This window comes from Brassica napus, chromosome C7, assembly GCF_020379485.1.
Source record: "Brassica napus cultivar Da-Ae chromosome C7, Da-Ae, whole genome shotgun sequence".
In the NCBI taxonomy this organism is placed as follows: Eukaryota; Viridiplantae; Streptophyta; class Magnoliopsida; order Brassicales; family Brassicaceae; genus Brassica; species Brassica napus.
The window spans coordinates 51,903,780-51,922,848 of record NC_063450.1 but is presented as its reverse complement, the minus strand read 5'-3'; the positions used below and the strand labels follow the sequence as shown (position 1 = coordinate 51,922,848).

Here is a 19,069-nt window from a genome sequence, read left to right as displayed (position 1 = left end):
CTCATGTCGGGTTATGTTCAGACTCCATGTTCAGACTCCATACGGATGGAGTCCAGTCCATTAGTTATGCAATGCTTCAGGGCTTCTCTTAGAGCGAGTCCTTCCGCCATCAAAGGGGAAGATACGTTGCTCACTGTCTTCTTGTTGTGAGCAAACCCTGTTGTCGATTGTACTGTCGATCCTAGTCCTGCCTTCTTATCTACCTTCTCCTCAAACGCCCCCCCCCCCCCCCCCCCCCCCGGTAACGACCCGCTCCCGAAGTATTTTTTAAATTTGAAGGAAATAAATCGTGAGAGGTTTGATTCATCAAGGAGTCTATTTTTCTAAGTGTGGAAACACTTATATCCATGAAGGTTGGAAGAATAAGTTGTACTTTGACAAGTTTCGGATCATTAGTGAGCTTATGGAACGAAATTGAAATGGGCTGAGTGACTGTAGAACGATCATGAAATGATCAGAGCGTACGTAAGGAAAGGTCGAGACTGCATGGCTAATTAATGAATGTTCGACTACTGGACAATGCGAGTTCCAACTAAGGAAAGTTTGACTGGTCATCTTTGGGAGAATTTTACGGGAGAAAGATCGGGATATCGAGATTCATATAAGGAAATAAGCGCATAGATTCTTCGAGTATTGATGGCAAAGTTTGACCAAGCCAAATAAGGAAAACAACAATAAATTTTCGGCTTGGTTAGCAAGTCCAAGAGCAATATAAAAAGGGACCTCCAACTCTCATTCTAGACACAACTCAAAAAGCAAGTCTTAGGGAGTCTAGAGAAAGAACGCAGTCTTAAAGAGAGAGTTTAGGCGGTGAGGATCGAGAAAGGAGGATCGCAGGATTCTTCGCTGGAAAACACAACTAGGTTCAGAGTCTTCGGTCTTTTAAGATCAATCCAGGTGAGGACGTGATTCGTGGCAGTCCAATAAGAATTATTTTGTCTAGTTTGATTCAGTAAGAACGTGTGTATGCTTGGATAGAATTTGTTTATGGAAAGTTTGTTCATCGTGGTCATAGGAAAATGTTTGATAAAATTCGTTTAAGGAAAGTTCGTTCTTCATTTTCTTAAGAAATGTATGATAGGAATTGATTAAGGAAAGTTCGTTCATCGTGTTCTTGAGAAATGCATGCGATGGATTATCGAGTTATGTTAGGATGTTTATGTGAGAAATGAATGTTTGATCTTGAAAACCTAGGTCAGGAAATTATAATGCATTTAAGGAAAGAATAATTGAAATGTAATATAAGGAAAAGGTTAAGGAAAAGGTTAAGGGAATGTAATGGACCGACGGGTCACAGGTTGGCTACGGCCGCATGTTTGGCTTCGGCCGCAGGTTTGGCTTCGGCCGCAGGATTATGGACCTTCGGATCGAAAGGTTAAGAAATGTTAAAGTAATGGAACTAGTTAAGTAAATGAATAATAGAACCGGATGCTGGAGTGTTAGTATTGATTGAGTGTTTGAGTATTGGGCTATAGTGGGCGGTATTGAGAGTCCTCACTGAGTATTTTTGTATGCTCATGCCTCCTTTTGCGATGCAGGTAAGGTTGATTATGTAGACATGAGCGCGAGGCTATAAAGATCATCGGCAAGGGTGTTTTAAACGTGGGTAATGTTGAGAGGTTCTGTAAAAGATATTTTATTGTAAACTACATAATTTTTAATACATAGTATCGGATTTCATTTATAAAGTTATAGTATTTCTCATGTTCATCCGATAAAATTTGACTCGATCTTTTACTTAGAAATTTTCACGTGTTTTCAAAGATTCACGGGTTGGGGTATCAAATGTTCCAATCATTTAATGTTCAATTGCTGTTTGTGTTTTCTACTACTAGTCTGTCATTATATGTTTTATAAATATCTAAAATTAGATAAGCTTAACATTTTTACCCACAAAAATATTACAAGATAGAAGTTATAATTGTGTTAATTAATGTATATGTTATTAGATATGATGGATTTGAGAAACCAAATGAGGTACAAAATCATCAAAGTCACGGTGGAATGTATAGTTCTATGACTGTAGAGACTATATGTAATCCATCTTGAGGCAACAAAACCTTAACTATATTGATGAGTTTTCTCATGAAGAATTAGTTTCAGTTCCATTTTGCGAACATATTTAATCCGATCCAAGCAGTAACCATGGATGAGGTCTGAAATTCTGGTTTGGTCCATCTCACATTCCTCTTTCCCCCAAATCACGTTCTTTGTTTCACTTTTCAATGTATATTGTCTTGCTGTTACGGTCTACGTGGGCTCGGTTTAAAATTACAAACAGAAAACACGGACGAATATCTCTGTGGGCGGTGCTCGAAAGTCGAAGACGTGTTGACGTACCCAAAACATTGGGACCAGTCAGTCTGATACATATGTCCAAAGATCATTTCGGTTTGTAAAGTTAAAGAAATAACAAAATTAATATTCTAATTTGATTAGCTTTGCCGACAAAAAAGAATCAAATAATTCATTTAATATTATAAAGCTGTGACCCAACGAGACCAAAAAGCACATGCACCCACCCACTAGTGATCAACCCCATGAAACGTCCATCTCTCTCTCTCTTTCCGTTTCATTTTCTATATAAACCAACGTCACTTACCTCATTTTCCATCAACAATAAACATCTGAGATCTACAAACTAAAATGAAGTCTTCTTGTGGTACAAGGTTTGCGTTCTTGGTTCTCTTTCTCTTTGCGGTACAATCAGTGTGCGTCTATGCCGGTACCGGTAGCTTCCACAAAGATGTGAAGATACACTGGGGTGATGGCCGTGGAAAGATTCACGACAATGAAGGAAAGCTTCTCTCTCTTTCCCTTGACAAGTCCTCTGGATCCGGTTTCCAATCGAATGATGAGTTTCTCTATGGCAAAGCCGAGGTTCAAATGAAACTTGTCCCTGGTAACTCTGCTGGAACAGTCACAACTTTCTATGTAAGTAACATATATATTGTTTCTAACCATTCTCGTTATATGCTTGAATAGATATAGTTACCGAGTGTGTTGGTGTTTTGTGTAGCTTAAATCACCAGGTACTACGTGGGATGAGATTGACTTTGAGTTCTTGGGAAACATTAGTGGTCATCCGTATACTCTTCACACTAATGTTTACACAAAGGGGTCAGGAGACAAAGAACAACAGTTTCATTTATGGTTTGACCCAACCCGTGAATTTCACACGTACTGCATCACATGGAACCCCGAAAGGATTATGTAAGCACATCTTTTGACCCCTTGTATAAAAGATTATGTTCCAAATCGATATAAAAACCTGAAAAAACTATATAAAAGACTAAAAGAATCTGAAAGACGCACATTTTTGAATTTACAAAAATTAAGACAAATGTTATAAATCGGTGAAACACTGTTTTATCATATACATATTATACAACCTCATATGCTTTGAGACTATGTGTTCATGAATCAAGATTTTTACTGTTTTATTCCTTTTTTCAGTTTTACAGTTGATAACGTTCCCATTAGAGAGTTCAAGAACTCCGAGTCGATCGGAATCCCTTTCCCAAAGATCCAACCAATGAGACTCTACGCTAGCCTTTGGGAAGCTGAGCATTGGGCTACAAGAGGAGGATTAGAGAAGACAGATTGGTCAAAAGCTCCTTTTACTGCTTTCTACAGAAACTACAATGTGGAAGGATGTGTTTGGGCTAATGGTAAATCATCTTGCGCTGCTAACTCCCCATGGTACACTCAGAAACTCGACCAAAGAGGCATGAACAGAGTGAAATGGGCACAGCGTAACTACATGGTCTACAACTATTGCACCGACAAAAAGAGGTTTCCCAAAGGTGTTCCTGCAGTGTGCACTTAAACTATTGATTCATGAATAAGTTACTTGGCGTTGTCTTTGTAACTCAAATGAGTTTTATTTATTTTGTTTGATTCATTCGTTGCTCGTATGTGTGTTTGTGGTGTATGAGCAAGATTTTCATAATAATAATGAATAATAATTTATATGAAACAAGAGTTCTCGTTGCTTAAATTAATTGGCTCCACTTGATTTGTGAAATTCATAAATTATTGAGAGCACCAGAAATTTTATACTTCTTGGGAAGCACATTAATAAATAACAACAAGTTTTCTAGATGGAGGACCGGCGAGACTGTCCAAGTTTCAACCTACATGTTTGCTTCCTTTGAGAAAATAATTCTAGATGTAACATGTGGTCCAATGTGATTTCATTTCTATCGACACTTATTTCATGAGATAAATTTAGTATGAGATTCGTTTACGCAAAATGGAGTAGAAACAAAAACAATATAGCAAGAAATCATCAATCATGTGCCTCTTAAGTCTTAACGTGTGGGAAAGGTGATGGATTTATATACTCAACGTCAAAAACGGGTCATGAGCTTTCATATTTTTATATTGGCCAGGCTACAATGATGTACATGAATATTGTTAGGAAAGGGCCAAGATCTTGAAAATGGATCACCGTTGGTTTATTAATCTCATGAATTAGTTAATTGTTTGGTATGGTAGTCCAAGTTTCCTAGGGACTACTTTGTCAAACTAATTCTCAAATTAATATCCTAACTTACTCGTCTTCCAAGCTTATGTTATAAACTTATAAATATTCAGTTAATTAAATTATATTACACGTAACGTTACCGGCAAATCGTCCAATGTTATTTTATTTACCCGAACATATTTTCTTGTTGTTTAGTTTGGCTAGTGGTTCATTAAGAGATTGAAATATCATATCATCTGGATCAAAATATATTATGCAACGGTTTAGCTGTGGAATATACAGTACCATGTTTTCGTAATCACGATGAAATTATAATGTGAATAAGACAAATGATTGAAAGTAGTGGAAATAATATTTTTTTTTTGTCGTCTAGAATTTTATTAAGGGGTCGAAAGCGCACAATAGAACCAAATCCGAGACTTCATCAAACATAAATAAAAGCCACAAAGACAAACCGATCACTTGTAAAACCAAATTTGGGCCTAAAACCCACAAAAGATACCATTACCAACACGGAACCGTCAACCCATGTCGTAATCGAAACCTCCGGAGCTATCACGACGATTCTATGGACAACGTCGACGGCATAGACTAACCGGATACTCTCTGTTCCACCTGAACAAAATACTTAAAGCTCGAGCCAATGAACCAACACACTGAAGGATCTACGAAACTGACAAAGCTAACAACCGCCTACAATCGTTCGAAATCATTCTAGAAACTTTCAAGCGCCACATACAACCGAGTGGAAGAGAAAGTCCTTTGAGACTTAGAAAGAGAGGCAAGAAGAACAATTGAAGCGCTCTTGATCGTAGATCTACCTGAGAAAAGCCGGCGATCGAGATGCTAAATAAGCCATCCCTTCCCGGAGATACAAAGCCGGCGATCGAGATGCTAGAGAAGCTATCTCTTCCCGGAGATACAAAGCCGGCGATCGAGATGCTAGAGAAGCCATCTCCTCCCGGAGACAAAAGCCGGCAAAGCCGATGCTAAAAGAGCCACCGCTTTCCGGAGACGGAGCCGGACGACCACTGAGGAAGAAGGCGTCGCCGGAGACTTAAACGATCCGATTCACAAAAGAACTTCAAAAAAAAAAAAACCAAGACAAAATTAAACAAGATTTAGCTCAAACTAGAGAGGAGGAGCAGATCCTCCCTCACGTAGCGGCGGTGAGAAGCACGACCAACCACGGAGGGAGATCGGTGGCTATGGAGTTTTTCTTCTTCTTCTCGTTTTGATGAAAGAGAAAAAAAATTAACCAAATAAAAATCTTTCTCTTTCATAGTGGAAAGAATATAAAACTAGATATTATTAAAATGCAGATATTTATATATTTGGACCCTCTATGCGGCGGGGAGGGTTTACGCTCATGTCAAAAGTCGAAGCCGTGTTGACAAAATGGCCCCATTACTTTCGAAACGCGGGACCAGCATCCGATATGCAAATTGTCCACATACATTATTTTTTCTCTGTTTTGTAACAATAAACGAGTCATGCAAATTATATTCTATTGGATTATTATGTAACAACCAACAAGAGGCCGAATGAGCCAACAAGAATACAGCACATACACGATCAATAATCAAACCTATGAAACTTCCGTCTCTTTTTCCTTTCCCATTTTCCAGCAGCTATATAAACTCAAGTCACTTAACTCAATTTCCATAAACAAACACAACTGAGATATCAAGTCCCCACGAGAAATCTATTAGAAAATGAAGCTTTCTTGTGGTACAAGATTCACGTTCTTGGTTCTCTTTCTATTTGCAGCAGAGTCTGTTGCTGTGTATGCTGGTAACTTCCATAAAGATGTTCAGATACATTGGGGTGATGGCCGTGGAAAGGTTCGTGACAGAGATGGAAAGCTTCTCTCTCTCTCGCTTGACAAATCCTCTGGTTCGGGTTTTCAGTCCCATCAGGAGTTTCTCTATGGTAAAGCTGAGGTTCAAATGAAACTTGTCCCTGGTAACTCTGCTGGAACAGTCACAACATTCTATGTAAGTAACATATTGTTTCTGACCATTCTTGTCATCTTTTGATATACGCTTGAACACATTTATTTATTGTGTGTTTTATGATGACTTTGTGTAGCTTAAATCACCGGGAACTACATGGGATGAGATCGATTTCGAGTTCTTGGGAAACATAAGTGGCCATCCGTATACTCTCCATACTAATGTTTACACACGAGGCTCTGGAGACAAAGAACAGCAGTTTCATCTATGGTTCGACCCAACAAAGAACTTTCACACTTACTGCATCACATGGAATCCCCAAAGGATTATGTAAGTACATCATGCATTAATCTTATATGTTTTAGGATATATATAAATGAACTTATACTTTTGTTAATGTTCCAACCGTTAACTTCCAATTCAGACCAATGGAAAATTAGTAAATTGTAACATGTCTCTTAGATGTTATTCTAGGTCTTATTACATTTTTTATATATGATTCCTAATAGGTATATTGTGTTGTCTTTCTTTCAGTTTTACAGTTGATGGCATTCCTATTAGAGAGTTTAAGAACTCCGAGTCAATGGGAGTTCCATTCCCAAAGAACCAACCAATGAGGCTGTACGCGAGTCTTTGGGAAGCAGAGCATTGGGCCACGAGGGGAGGATTGGAGAAAACAGATTGGTCAAAAGCTCCTTTCACTGCCTTTTACAGAAACTACAATGTGGAAGGATGTGTATGGGCTAATGGAAAATCATTTTGCCCCGCGAATTCGCCATGGTTCACTCAAAAGGTTGACCTGGAAGGCCAGAAAAAAATGAAATGGGCACAGAGTAAGTACATGGTCTACAACTATTGCACCGATAAAAGAAGGTTTCCTAAAGGTGTTCCTGCCGTGTGCACTTAAATTATTGATTCTTGAAATAAGTTACTTGGCATTGCCTTTGTAATTCGAATGAGTTTTATCTATTGCTTTTATTCATTTGTTGCTCATATTATGTGTACGTGGTGTTTGTATAAGATTTTTTTGTTTAAATAATAACAAGTAATAAATTATGGAAACAAGAGTTCGGTTACTAAAACTTGATGAGACTTAATTGATTTCACTAGAGTTGTATAGTTCTTAAACATGAGAGAGGTTCAATAACTAGTTATATTACATTGATGCAAGATATATTAAATATGAAACTAGTTAAGAGGATACAACCTCTAAGGCTCAAACAAAAACAAGTGACAACAATTTAGAACATAAGAGTATTGTCGCGCTTCAGGAGTACATGAAGGTACGAAGGTTTCCAGAACGGCAGAACCAATGTGGGCTATCTTAGCAAACTGGGCCTATGGACTGGTGCGATTTTATTTATCAGGCCTGGGCAAAATAACTGGAACCGAAGAACCGAACCGGAACAGAACCGAAATACCCGAAACCGAAACCGGACCAATATCCTCAAATACCGAACGGTTCCTATATTTTTATATCTGAAATAACCGAACCGAACCGGAACCGAACCGGAACCGAACCGAGAACCGAATGGGTACCCGAATATATAAAAATATTAATTACATATACATATAACATCACTAAATATATATTTTTAATTTAAAATTCTATTAAAATTATCTGAAAATAGTTGAGGATAACTAAATTATTATAAAGTATCCAAACTACCCGAAAGTATCTGAAACTATCCGGATAGTTTTATTCGAAATATCCAAAATAATCTGAAATGTCCAAACTTTTTATCTAAATCATCCTAATTATTTGATATTTTACCCTAAATAACCGATATTTTATCCAAATTATCCGAACTACCCGAACTATCCGAACCCGAACCGGATCCAAATGAGAACCGAACTTTTTCCGGATATTTTCCGGCTCCTACATTTACTATCCGAACCGAACCGAACCCGAAACTATCCGAACCGAACCGAACCGAACCGAAAATAGGTCAAGTACTAAATGGATCCTCTAGCCCCTATCCAAACTACCCGAAACCCAAAATATTCGAATCGAACCGAACCGATACCCGAAATGCCCAGGCCAACTTCTATATGAAAATGTATACTAAAATTTAATGAAGTAAGATGTATATTAGATAGCCAATAGACTCTACACACACATGATCTGATCTACAAAAGAGGTGAGTAAATAATGTACAAATAAAGGTACTATCTCTTGCAAGACTTAAGAGGATATCATATATATAAGACACCACAGCATCCGTAATTGTGGTATTGGCTAGATGATGAGGACGAATGGCACCAACCAATGAGGCTACACAGTCCTAAACCCATATTGTGGTATTGGCTACACAGTCCTAAACCCATATTTGTGCACCTAAAAAAAGGCACCATAAAATAATTAAACGCTTTGAAGTGATGTTATGGATTGATGCGTTGTGTATGTTTGATCTAGCCGTACACTGTGTCCTATGAATGGGGAAGACATGCGTTGCAGTCTCTGTGTGCACATAGACACTTCACGGAAACCCTCATCTTCGCCTACACTACACACCCTCACGGTTGAATTAGCGTTATTTATATCGTTTTATCTTGATATATTTTAGTTAATAAACATTTTCTTAGTGGGGATTATAACCTTTCAAAAGAAGTATCTTCAGTCAAGTCAAGAGATTAAATGTATATTTCTGCGATTTTCCTCACCTGAATTCAACTTCACTAAGTGGTTAGCTATGGGTCGGATCTTGTTGATCCAACTAATGGCAAAAACAAATCTCTCAAACTATGAACAATAATTAGTTGCTAATATGATTTTCCCAACGATTTACTTTTTCGTTTCTTTACTTTTATATGATTAGTTATATGAGTTTGTATACAGATTTTTTCATGCGATTCAAGTATTGTAATAATCAACTTTCATATATATATATAGATATTGATAAGTTTGAACTTGTTGATGATTATCTAGTGAATTTTTTTTGGCATCATCTAGTGAAATTGTTAAAACAAGTGGATAATAACAATATTGCGGATTAGAGTTTAGAAAAGTGACCATTGTAACATTATTAGTATATCATTACTGGCCATAACCAAGTATGAAAATGACATTTAGAGACCTACAAACCAAAATAATTGATGACGATTACTAATTACGCTTATCCATTGAGATCAGCTGGTTAATGAAAATGACATTCAGCCAATTCTTTTAGGAAGAAAGCATACGAAGATATTTGGTAGGCACGATGTGTTCTGTAACAAATGTATATGAATAATTTGTTTGGTTCTAAATAATTGTGCGGTTGTGAGGTAAGACGACAACTCTCTCTCTCTCTCTCCCTCTCTTTCTCTCTCTTATAATTTTGCATGCATTGACGAATCCATCGTCATCACTCATCAGTCTCATCTTCTGTGACACTTGAACAATAACGAAATTTACAAATTATATTATGTTACAAATATTGCAAGATTTCAAAAACTACAAGACAGTAGTAACTTTGAAATATTAAAACATATTAAACATATCTAGTGTATAATGTTCAACAATGTTTTGAAAAGTTCCAATCGTTTAAACAAGCAGTGGTGGTGACTGGTGATAGACGTTCTATAACATATGATTCTATAGCTGACCCCGTCTATATTGTTTCCTTAAACTCAAAATCTCTCGTTCATATGATCATATCGACAAAAGTTTGTTTCTGGATTACAGAAAAAGGTTATACATCCACCAATCTTAGATCAATCTATAACAAATTGCAGCTCTCGCCTTTTCAAAAAGTTTAGTTAATAATTTAGGATTGCATTTTCAATCGGCAATAACATACAGTTTCAAAAGAAAATAACTAAAGCCCGAACGAGATGTTTACCCATAATTTGTTTTTGTTATATATACTAGAGACATTCCCGGGCTACGCCCGGGTTATTTTCCTATATTTTATTTTCCTATATTTTAATTGAATTTCGATTACTTCATAATTTATATCTGAATGTAAATATATATTTTATAGAATGAATACAATATATACTATAACAAACTCATATTATTAATTGTTTACTGATGTCTGAAACCCTTAATATTAATATAACATGCATATATAATATATATATATATATATATATATATGTGTGTGTTAGATTTATATGAGTCGTCGAACTTCTAAGAGTATCTTTAATGTAAATATTTTTTTTTCCTTTTAAAATATAGTAAAAATGAGTATGGAGTAAAAAATATTATAATCCTACTCTATTTTTTACTCTATAATAAAATAATGAACAAACAAAAGTAGATTATTTTATCTATGGAGTTAACTTTATTTTGGAGTAACAAATAAAATAAGGTTAGAAAGTGTTTTAATCCATAATTAGTTTTACTTAATTTTGCAGGAAAAAAATGGAGTGAAGTTAGAAATGCTCTAATGCCAGATCAAAATAATATATTAGCAATTTTCTTTACAACCATCCATATAGGAATGTTAAAATGGAAAAATCAATACATCTGAACGCACTCCATTTAAGACTCAACCCATTCAAAATTCATACCGTTAGATTCATTTTTAAATTGATATGTCAGAGGCTTTTTCGTTTAAAGATGAAATTTATTTTGATTGTATAAAAATATTATTAAAAATTAATTCAACTAATAAAAAATATAATATAATATTTTGAATAAAGAGAACATCTTTATTATGAAACAAAACAAAAATCTTAAAACACCAATTAATTGAAACAGAATGAGTATAATATGACTCTAGACTACAGTTCATTTTAGAGCTTATAAATATATGTTTAGGAAAAGGGCTAATTAAAAAAATATTTTAGAACAGAAAATGGCATTTTCTATTTATGTATAGTAATTGATCACAGACTGAAAATCATGTTTACCCATGACTCCTGTTCTAGAGAAAACGTCATTCCGTTCACGCTTTCAAATTGCTTTTCCGCCCAATTATTGTATAGTCAAAATCTTAAGCCGCAAATACAAAGAATGAGTTGGTATATTCAACAATGAGAGATTCAGGATCGCTGCCCAAAATCACACGCTTAAATTGTGCTGTACAAAAATATGATTGATTTATTTACTTTGAAAAGTAATTGACTTTCCTTCAAATTATGAAAGTGAAGTTGATTAATTCTTCAAGATATTTGGAACAGACATTTTAAAGGCCGTGAACTCATGTAAACTCAAAACTGGTGTTCTCAACCATCAAAATTAACTGGTAGTAGTGCAGACCTTTGATGATAGTCCGTAGAATATGTTTTGGCCAATAAGGATAGAGATTCCCTCTCTCTGTCTCATGTGCAAACTCCTCTGTTTTGGTTTATATATCAATAGTTGAACAAAAAAAGGTGTACGTAACTATATATACATTCATCTTAACAGATTCCAATAGACCATATCAATCTCCTGCTAAGTGCGAACACAGTAAACATCAGTTCGTATGTTATGCGATTTTATGTGAAAATGTTAGATTGATTGTATTGACAGAGGCAAATGCGGTTAACTTACTTGAGCCCAGGAGAAAGGCTAATGAAACATGAAAATTGAATAAGTATACAGAGACAACTGTAGTGAGAAGCAGTGCCACTGAAGTCTAATAAACCTACATACAAATTGACAGAGGTTAAACCCCATATACAAAAGTGACTACTACTTAAGGGAATATGCTGGCGAATGAAAATGCATTTACTAGTTAATTACCTTTACAGTATTCTCTGCATATTTCATCACCACTGACACGACAATGCCACTGAGAAACAAACATGGGAGTAATGTTTTAATGTGTTAGGTACACATAAACTGAGATTAAGAGTTAAGAGAAGAATTTAGCCTTAAAAGCAGCTTTTACCTGAAAGTGTGGTTAAGAATCATCAGAACTGTGATCAATGAGTAGCCATGGAAGGATCTCCTGAAAATGATAAACCGACCCCTTTAATACCTGAGCAGATGCGACATAGTGGGATAATAATGCAGCAATCCAATAATAATGAGCTCTCTGATACCAACACTATAAATAAGTGGCAGTTTCTTGAATTATTTTACATGAAGCTTGAGGGAATTGGTTACTGAATACGTACAGAAATAAGAAGATGAGTTTTGTCTTAACTTATTTGCGATGGCATCGAAATCTGGATCACTATAGCAACAACACTAAAAGCCATCCCAAAGACATACAACAATAAGTTCTGTACTTTTATATTCTTTATAGGCCTCTTATTATAATAGCCTGCAAAATTGAAAAGCATACCACTTATAATCTTTATGAATCAAAGTTATATGATGGACTGATCATATTCTACTGCTATGAATAACATAAATCAGTACTTTCACAACAAAAGTAAAAAAAAAACAGGGCTAGATTTGAGTATTTTAAGGAAGAAGACGTAATAATCTTACTTCTGTATACACTCCAGGGAAATCACTTGAAAGAGCCATAATCTACAAACGACGATAAACAATCACATGCATTAGTGTAGATGTAGAAGAAGCTTCACAACTCTTAGTAGGTATTAGGATGCTAAGATCTATACGAAGCTAATGTCTGAAGTACACGATTAGAATAGCAAACGTAATATTTAATATGAGACTATGTAGTGGAAAAATCAGCAGAGACTAACCATCGAATATTTGAAAAGAGTTACCCAATCCCATGTTGATAGCAGTCACTATAAGAATAGAGGAAAAATGTTAGGGGAAAACTTTGACTTCAACTAAGTAGTGGTGCACTGAGAACACAGTAGGATGTCCAGTGAGCTTCGCTCAACCTGTTAGAGAAGTAAGTAAGCAAACTGAATAAAAAGAGCCTCTTCACAATTGACATCCATAAATTTGTGTTTAGGACAACTATTCATTGGAATCTATGAAATCCATTTGGCTGACAAATCAATTACCTTAAGGATCTGAAATTCCAAAAACTAAGCTTTTAGAGTTGTTTCTTCTTTGAAAATGTTTCAGGAGAAGAAATGAAAGAAGAATTTCATTATCCCGTTATTTCCATGGCATCTCCGTTGTCACCATCGAGCTCTGGCTCCAAATATTTGAAGGTCTCATCTTGTGATCCAGTAGACGACCATTCCGGCACCGAACTGCAGTAATACAAAGCCAGATTTTCTGGTGGAGAGGGGAGACTTTCCGTTGGGTTTCATTGCCATAGCTCCAGCTTCTTCAATGGAGGTTAGTGTTTCTGGGTGGATTAAAGTATAACCGGAGGTTTTATACAGATGGAGAAACAAAGCAAAGCGAAACGAACTCATAAAGTCAATAGTAATGAATACAATTAATTGTTAAGAGATGGGTCGATAACGGAAATTTCATGAAGCTGAAACGGAGAAGACGAAGTATGTTCGAGTTCTATAGTGTGTCAATTTGGGCTACTAAAAATAGATTCAGCCCACACGAACCCACTGGTTTTCATTTTGACAGAAGAAACAATGACATATCAAAAAGAAAACTTCTGATTGGTGGATTATTTTAATTGATGTGGCATGCTTCTTCTTGCACCATATTTGGCTTTTAGTATTGCGATGATATATATATTAATTAACCCCTAAATGGGTAAACAATGTCGAATACAAGCACCAATCAAACAAAATTTTCTAATTCAGATATTACATCATTTGCTTCGCATCGACCAACCAATCCGGCGCATTCCACAAATTCGCTCTACCCTACACAGAATACCGATCATCGTTCCCAAATCCCAACCATTGAAGCTGTTCACAGGGACGTTTACCCAAAATGTTTACCCAAAATTTTGAATTACACAACTATAATTTTCTATAATTAACACGAGCTTGCAACATTAATGGAGCCCGAAATGGACAAGACCATACATAGTTGTCTGAGATATGGGTTCGTTAAAATGAAATATATGCTGAGTTGAATTAACAGTGAGATTAGGCCCCTCATGATTAAGAACTATGATAAGCCACTACACTTAGAAACTAATCTCATAATGGCACAGCTGTAGAGCTTAGTGGGACCAAGTTGACGTTTGGTTAGGCGGTCCAAATCAAAATTTCCGTGTCAAAGAAAATTCATCCAATGAATCATGTTCATACGTAATATAACTTCAACTTCTTGTAATAGTACTCGTTTTAATTACGTAGCTATCCTATCTTAATTCGTATGGTCCATCCATACTATACTTGCTCAAAACTCAACCTACTATTTAAATCCAACCTGTCGTTTGTCCTTAAATCATATCAGTGTAATAACGAAATTAAACTGTGTTTGACAAATTTTAGCTTTATATTAATGGAGTTCATATATTGATCCATGCTCTCTACTACACAATTTTTAATAGTGGTTCTATTATGTTAATGCTTGACTTCATTCTATTGATTTATGTTACTCATGCCAGACAAAAAGGGTCAAAATAATATATATTTGCAAGAGTTGCATACTCCACCTTCGCCTACATTTAACTAATTATCAAAAGCTCGTAGTAGCAATTACATTTGTCATAATCTATAGTTTTATGATATTTTATGGCAATAATGTGAAAAATTTATGAAGCTTTGTTTAAAATTGACAACTTATTAGTACCTTTGGCGTAAAAACAGAAGACGAAATTAGCAAAAAGTTGGAACTATCAAACGTTGATTGTTCCTTGAAATAAACAAAGAAGGATGAAAATAGCTTTGGTGCTTGAAAAAAATAGTAACCTTTGAGTTTGGACCACCCTCATATTCATCAGTCATTTCCAATAAATATCAGTACTTGTCCGCATAGACAACATTCAATTTCTTTTATTAGTTGTTTCCTATATATAATTCTAGATGCACTGTAATAGCTGTTTTAATTTGTCAAATATGCATACCAATCAAACTACATTTCCGAGTTTGATCAACAAAAGAAAACCACTTAAACCAAAACTACTCAATAATCCTTCACGCCACATGCAAATAAATTGTTATACGGTTCTTGAAAATAGATTAGTATACCATATTGGTCTGAAGACTCCACAGTAAACCTACTACACTAGGTTCCATTTTAGTGATAAAGATACATATATTACGTATATAATTCAGCTTTATTTCTTTTCTTTTTTTTGTTCAAATTCAGCTTTATTTCTATCATTTAATTTATTATACTAAGTTTACATCAAACTGTAGCATTCTATATAATTAAAAGAAAAAAAACAAATATACAGTATACTCATAGGTATGGTTGCATATATATATGGATTATAGTATTTTGCAAAGAAACATCTTTATTAATAAGTGACCAACCAAAAGAAGTCGACCTTTTATGATTGAGAAGAAAAGAAAGAGAAAGAAAGCGTGGCTCTGCTTCTACTTGCACCTCTGCTAACGCAATCAAATCTTGAACCCATACAACTAAGCTCATACTTTTCTTCGTTGCGTCTATTGCTCAATACACATGTACACTTAATAACAATATTGTTCTTTAGTCACATCATGATAGTATTTCCAAAATATGTAAAGCTTATAAAGCTTTATGTTAAATGCCTACATAAAGAAGTTCGAAACGAATCAACTCAAGTTGTTTTATTTCAGAAACATGGGTCCAGTTATTTACGACCTAGTAATTCGATACATACCAAACTATGAGGAAACAAAAACTCAAAATATTTCAAGGAAAAATATATGAATATACACATTCTCTCTTAGGATTTCAAGCTTTCAACTAAATTCCAGAATTTGAAGTCGAACCATTACACACGTAATGTCCCTCTAGACCTCTTATCTTATCTCCTCACTCTAGGCGTCTTCGTAGGAGGAGAGATGTATAAACACATTTGGATTTCGAAATCCCTAGAATTATATACAATAATGCTACTATATATATACAAAGCATGCAGCAATTATATCTCAAACGATTATTTAATTTCCTTAGCCTAAAGCTCTGATTTGACAACAACAAAAAATCCATGAGAGAAAATGGTAAACAAGTATTAACCAAAGGAAAAGTTTATACTAGCATCTATCAGTAGAAGAATTAAAAATAGAATATTAATTAATATTTTGTATATTTCTCAAAATACTTTATAGTATTAGAGATTGCTTTATTTGGTTTACATCGTTCTTTTTTATCCGCATCAATTTTGATATCGTAGTAGTCGGTTTTCAATATCAATTCCAAACTCTTTTTTTTTTCTCTAAAATTTTATATCAATTCCAAACTTCAAACAAGTTCCTATAATTTGTGGACTTACCCAAATGAAATTCAAATTTTGACTATGTTTATACATCAATATAACTCCTTTTTTAATTAAGGATTGTAAAATTATCTGTTAACCAAATGATGGACGTACTCAAGACTCCAGCTGTGATACATCTTGCATGCAATGTCTTGACATTAGCTTCCTTTTGTTCACCCACTCTCTTCTCTTTTTATTTAATTAAACTCTTCTTCTCCTCCCACTATATATACCTCTCTCCCTTCTTCTTTCTTCCTCACATTCCTCACCAAACTCAATAACACACACCCACACGTACACACAACAATGTCTCCTTTCAAAATATTCTTCTTTGCAGCTCTTCTTGCGGCTGTATTTTCATTCTCCGCCGCTGATTTCAACAGCGACGTCAACGTAGCTTGGGGAAACGGCCGTGGGAAGATACTCAACAACGGGCAGCTTCTTACTCTCTCCTTAGACAGGTCCTCTGGTTCTGGTTTTCAATCCAAAACAGAGTATTTGTTTGGAAAAATCGATATGCAGATTAAGCTAGTTCCTGGTAACTCAGCAGGAACCGTCACAACTTTCTACGTAAGTTACTCAACATGGACTTTTCATGAGATATGGTTTGATAATAATTACATGTTTTTTTTCTTAATTCCATCCATTTTATTATTAGATTTTAAAAACCGCAGTCATACAGTTTAACACGCTATTACAATAGTTATCTTGATTATTAAGTTCTTGTTTTTTATATATTTTTGCAGCTGAAATCTGAAGGATCGACTTGGGATGAGATAGATTTTGAGTTCTTGGGTAACATGAGTGGAGATCCTTATACTCTACACACTAATGTTTACACTCAAGGTAAAGGTGACAAAGAGCAACAATTCTATCTCTGGTTCGACCCAACAGCGAACTTCCACACTTATTCAATCCTCTGGAACCCTCAAAGAATCATGTAAAGTCAAAAATCTCACTTTTCTTGCTTTACAAGTAAAGTCTATTAAACAAACCCTAATCAGGGTTCAAGCATTTTTAATGACCCCTAATCTGTTTTGTCCTTTTTTTGGCTCAGATTGACAGTCGATGATACACCAATTAGAGAGTTTAAAAACTCTGAATCAATCGGTGTTTTGTTTCCAAAGAGCAAGCCGATGAGGATGTACGCAAGTCTATGGAACGCAGACGATTGGGCAACGAGAGGTGGTCTGGTTAAAACGGATTGGTCCAAAGCTCCATTCATGGCTGCTTACAGGAACATTAAGATCGACGGGTGTGCTCATATCAACGGAAGATCGTCTTGTAGCCCAAGCTCTAGTTGGTACACTCAACAAATGGATGCAACTAGCCAAGCTAGACTCAGATGGGTTCAGAAAAATTACATGATCTACAATTACTGTACGGACCGTAAGAGGTTCCCACAGGGAATCCCTCGCGAATGTGCAACAAGCGCATAGACTTTTTTTATTTATAAAGTACGTGAATGCTCTATGTTTCTTCTTTGTTGCTTGGGTTGGGTTTGATTCTTTCGAGTGTATATCTATGTCCAATAACGCAAAAGGTGTGTATATTTACAAATCTAGATATGTAAGAGTCTAAAAATGTCTCTGTCTGTAAAATAACATGTTTATGAAAAATGATATTACTACTTTCTATTTTTTTTCGGATGAAAAATGATACTTACTTCACTCATATGGTAAGAGATATGAGAAACGTGTTAAACATTTAAAGAGAAATTCCCTATGATAGTTTTTTTAAGTTTTTGTCACGAAAATAATCTTCAATGAAAAAAAAGACCAAAATAAGTTTTATTAAAAGGTAAAAATGTATGTTTACCCTAGGTTTAACTAATCTAGACTTAGGATTTAGAGTTAAGGGGTGGGTTTTGGGGATATGGTTTCAAATTTTAAAAAATAAAAAGTTAAATATTAAAAATTTTAAAATAAAAAAAACTATTTGAGTCATTTTTTTTAAAAGCTATTTTGTGACAAAAAAATTAAAAATGACTATTTAAAATAATTTTCCATATTTAAATGCTCCTCATTTAAATGCAACTACTGGAAAATGTCAGTGCTAGACTTTATTGTATTCTGATTGCTCAAAGAACTCATCAAAGAAGTTAACATTCAATCAAAAACCTTTCCAATATTAGTTTTGTCATCAAAGGGTTATCAACTAATCACACCATTACTTCGAAATGAGATCTAAAATAGACGGTCTGACGTTAAGTTTAAAGACCCCCTTTAACGATGATGACAAGTCATTTATACCTTGCCACTTCCTTAAATTTCATTTATAGTTAAACCGAACACATAATCAACGAAACGACTTCGTTGTACGCAGTATATGTCGTTTCTTGTTAGTGCACTTATATCAATTTTTTCTCCCCTAGTCCCTTCACTATAAGATCAGATCAATTTGTCTTCTCCGGTGAAGCTGAACATCGGCATCGAAACGGAGAATGTCTCACATCGATACGAGATCGAGAATATGATCAACGACGGAAGCGTCCTTCCTGCTCG

General features: G+C 35.1%; 3 protein-coding genes and 1 long non-coding RNA gene across 5 annotated transcripts; 3 read left to right on the top strand and 1 right to left on the bottom strand.

Annotated features, from left to right (window-relative positions):
• The first annotated feature begins 2,597 nt into the window (after positions 1 to 2,597).
• LOC106408546 (probable xyloglucan endotransglucosylase/hydrolase protein 17) lies at positions 2,598 to 3,979 on the top strand. Its single transcript, XM_022706386.2, has 3 exons — positions 2,598 to 2,934; positions 3,020 to 3,213; positions 3,457 to 3,979. The coding sequence occupies exons 1-3, from the start codon at positions 2,647 to 2,649 to the stop codon at positions 3,827 to 3,829; spliced, it is 855 nt and encodes a 284-aa protein (XP_022562107.2). The 5' UTR covers positions 2,598 to 2,646; the 3' UTR covers positions 3,830 to 3,979.
• A 2,017-nt stretch (positions 3,980 to 5,996) lies between these two features.
• Positions 5,997 to 7,506, top strand: LOC106411288 (probable xyloglucan endotransglucosylase/hydrolase protein 18). Its single transcript, XM_013852024.3, has 3 exons — positions 5,997 to 6,486; positions 6,581 to 6,774; positions 6,979 to 7,506. Exons 1-3 carry the CDS (start codon positions 6,205 to 6,207, stop codon positions 7,349 to 7,351), a joined length of 849 nt encoding a protein of 282 aa, XP_013707478.1. The 5' UTR covers positions 5,997 to 6,204; the 3' UTR covers positions 7,352 to 7,506.
• Positions 7,507 to 11,486: 3,980 nt separating this feature from the next.
• LOC125590144 lies at positions 11,487 to 16,509 on the bottom strand. 2 transcript variants are annotated; one of them, XR_007326352.1, is made up of 7 exons: positions 13,291 to 16,509; positions 13,018 to 13,164; positions 12,797 to 12,838; positions 12,249 to 12,626; positions 12,101 to 12,149; positions 11,909 to 12,002; positions 11,487 to 11,806 (listed from the first exon to the last, which is right to left on the bottom strand). It is a non-coding gene; the product is annotated as an uncharacterized LOC125590144 (long non-coding RNA). The 2 variants fall into 2 exon arrangements; XR_007326351.1 differs by having other exon boundaries at positions 11,487 to 12,002.
• A 217-nt stretch (positions 16,510 to 16,726) lies between these two features.
• LOC111207612 (xyloglucan endotransglucosylase/hydrolase protein 24) lies at positions 16,727 to 18,204 on the top strand. The gene is made up of 3 exons (XM_048763244.1): positions 16,727 to 17,135; positions 17,312 to 17,505; positions 17,623 to 18,204. Exons 1-3 carry the CDS (start codon positions 16,872 to 16,874, stop codon positions 18,002 to 18,004), a joined length of 840 nt encoding a protein of 279 aa, XP_048619201.1. The 5' UTR covers positions 16,727 to 16,871; the 3' UTR covers positions 18,005 to 18,204.
• Positions 18,205 to 19,069: the final 865 nt, after the last annotated feature.

Coding starts and splice junctions, on each gene's coding strand:
- LOC106408546 (XM_022706386.2), top strand. CDS start 2,647: ATGAAGTCTTCTTGTGGTACAAGGTTTGCGTTCTTGGTTCTCTTTCTC. Junction 2,935..3,019: donor GAACAGTCACAACTTTCTAT/GTAAGTAACATA, acceptor TGTTTTGTGTAG/CTTAAATCACCAGGTACTAC. Junction 3,214..3,456: donor TGGAACCCCGAAAGGATTAT/GTAAGCACATCT, acceptor TCCTTTTTTCAG/TTTTACAGTTGATAACGTTC.
- LOC106411288 (XM_013852024.3), top strand. CDS start 6,205: ATGAAGCTTTCTTGTGGTACAAGATTCACGTTCTTGGTTCTCTTTCTA. Junction 6,487..6,580: donor GAACAGTCACAACATTCTAT/GTAAGTAACATA, acceptor GACTTTGTGTAG/CTTAAATCACCGGGAACTAC. Junction 6,775..6,978: donor TGGAATCCCCAAAGGATTAT/GTAAGTACATCA, acceptor TCTTTCTTTCAG/TTTTACAGTTGATGGCATTC.
- LOC111207612 (XM_048763244.1), top strand. CDS start 16,872: ATGTCTCCTTTCAAAATATTCTTCTTTGCAGCTCTTCTTGCGGCTGTA. Junction 17,136..17,311: donor GAACCGTCACAACTTTCTAC/GTAAGTTACTCA, acceptor ATATTTTTGCAG/CTGAAATCTGAAGGATCGAC. Junction 17,506..17,622: donor TGGAACCCTCAAAGAATCAT/GTAAAGTCAAAA, acceptor TTTTTGGCTCAG/ATTGACAGTCGATGATACAC.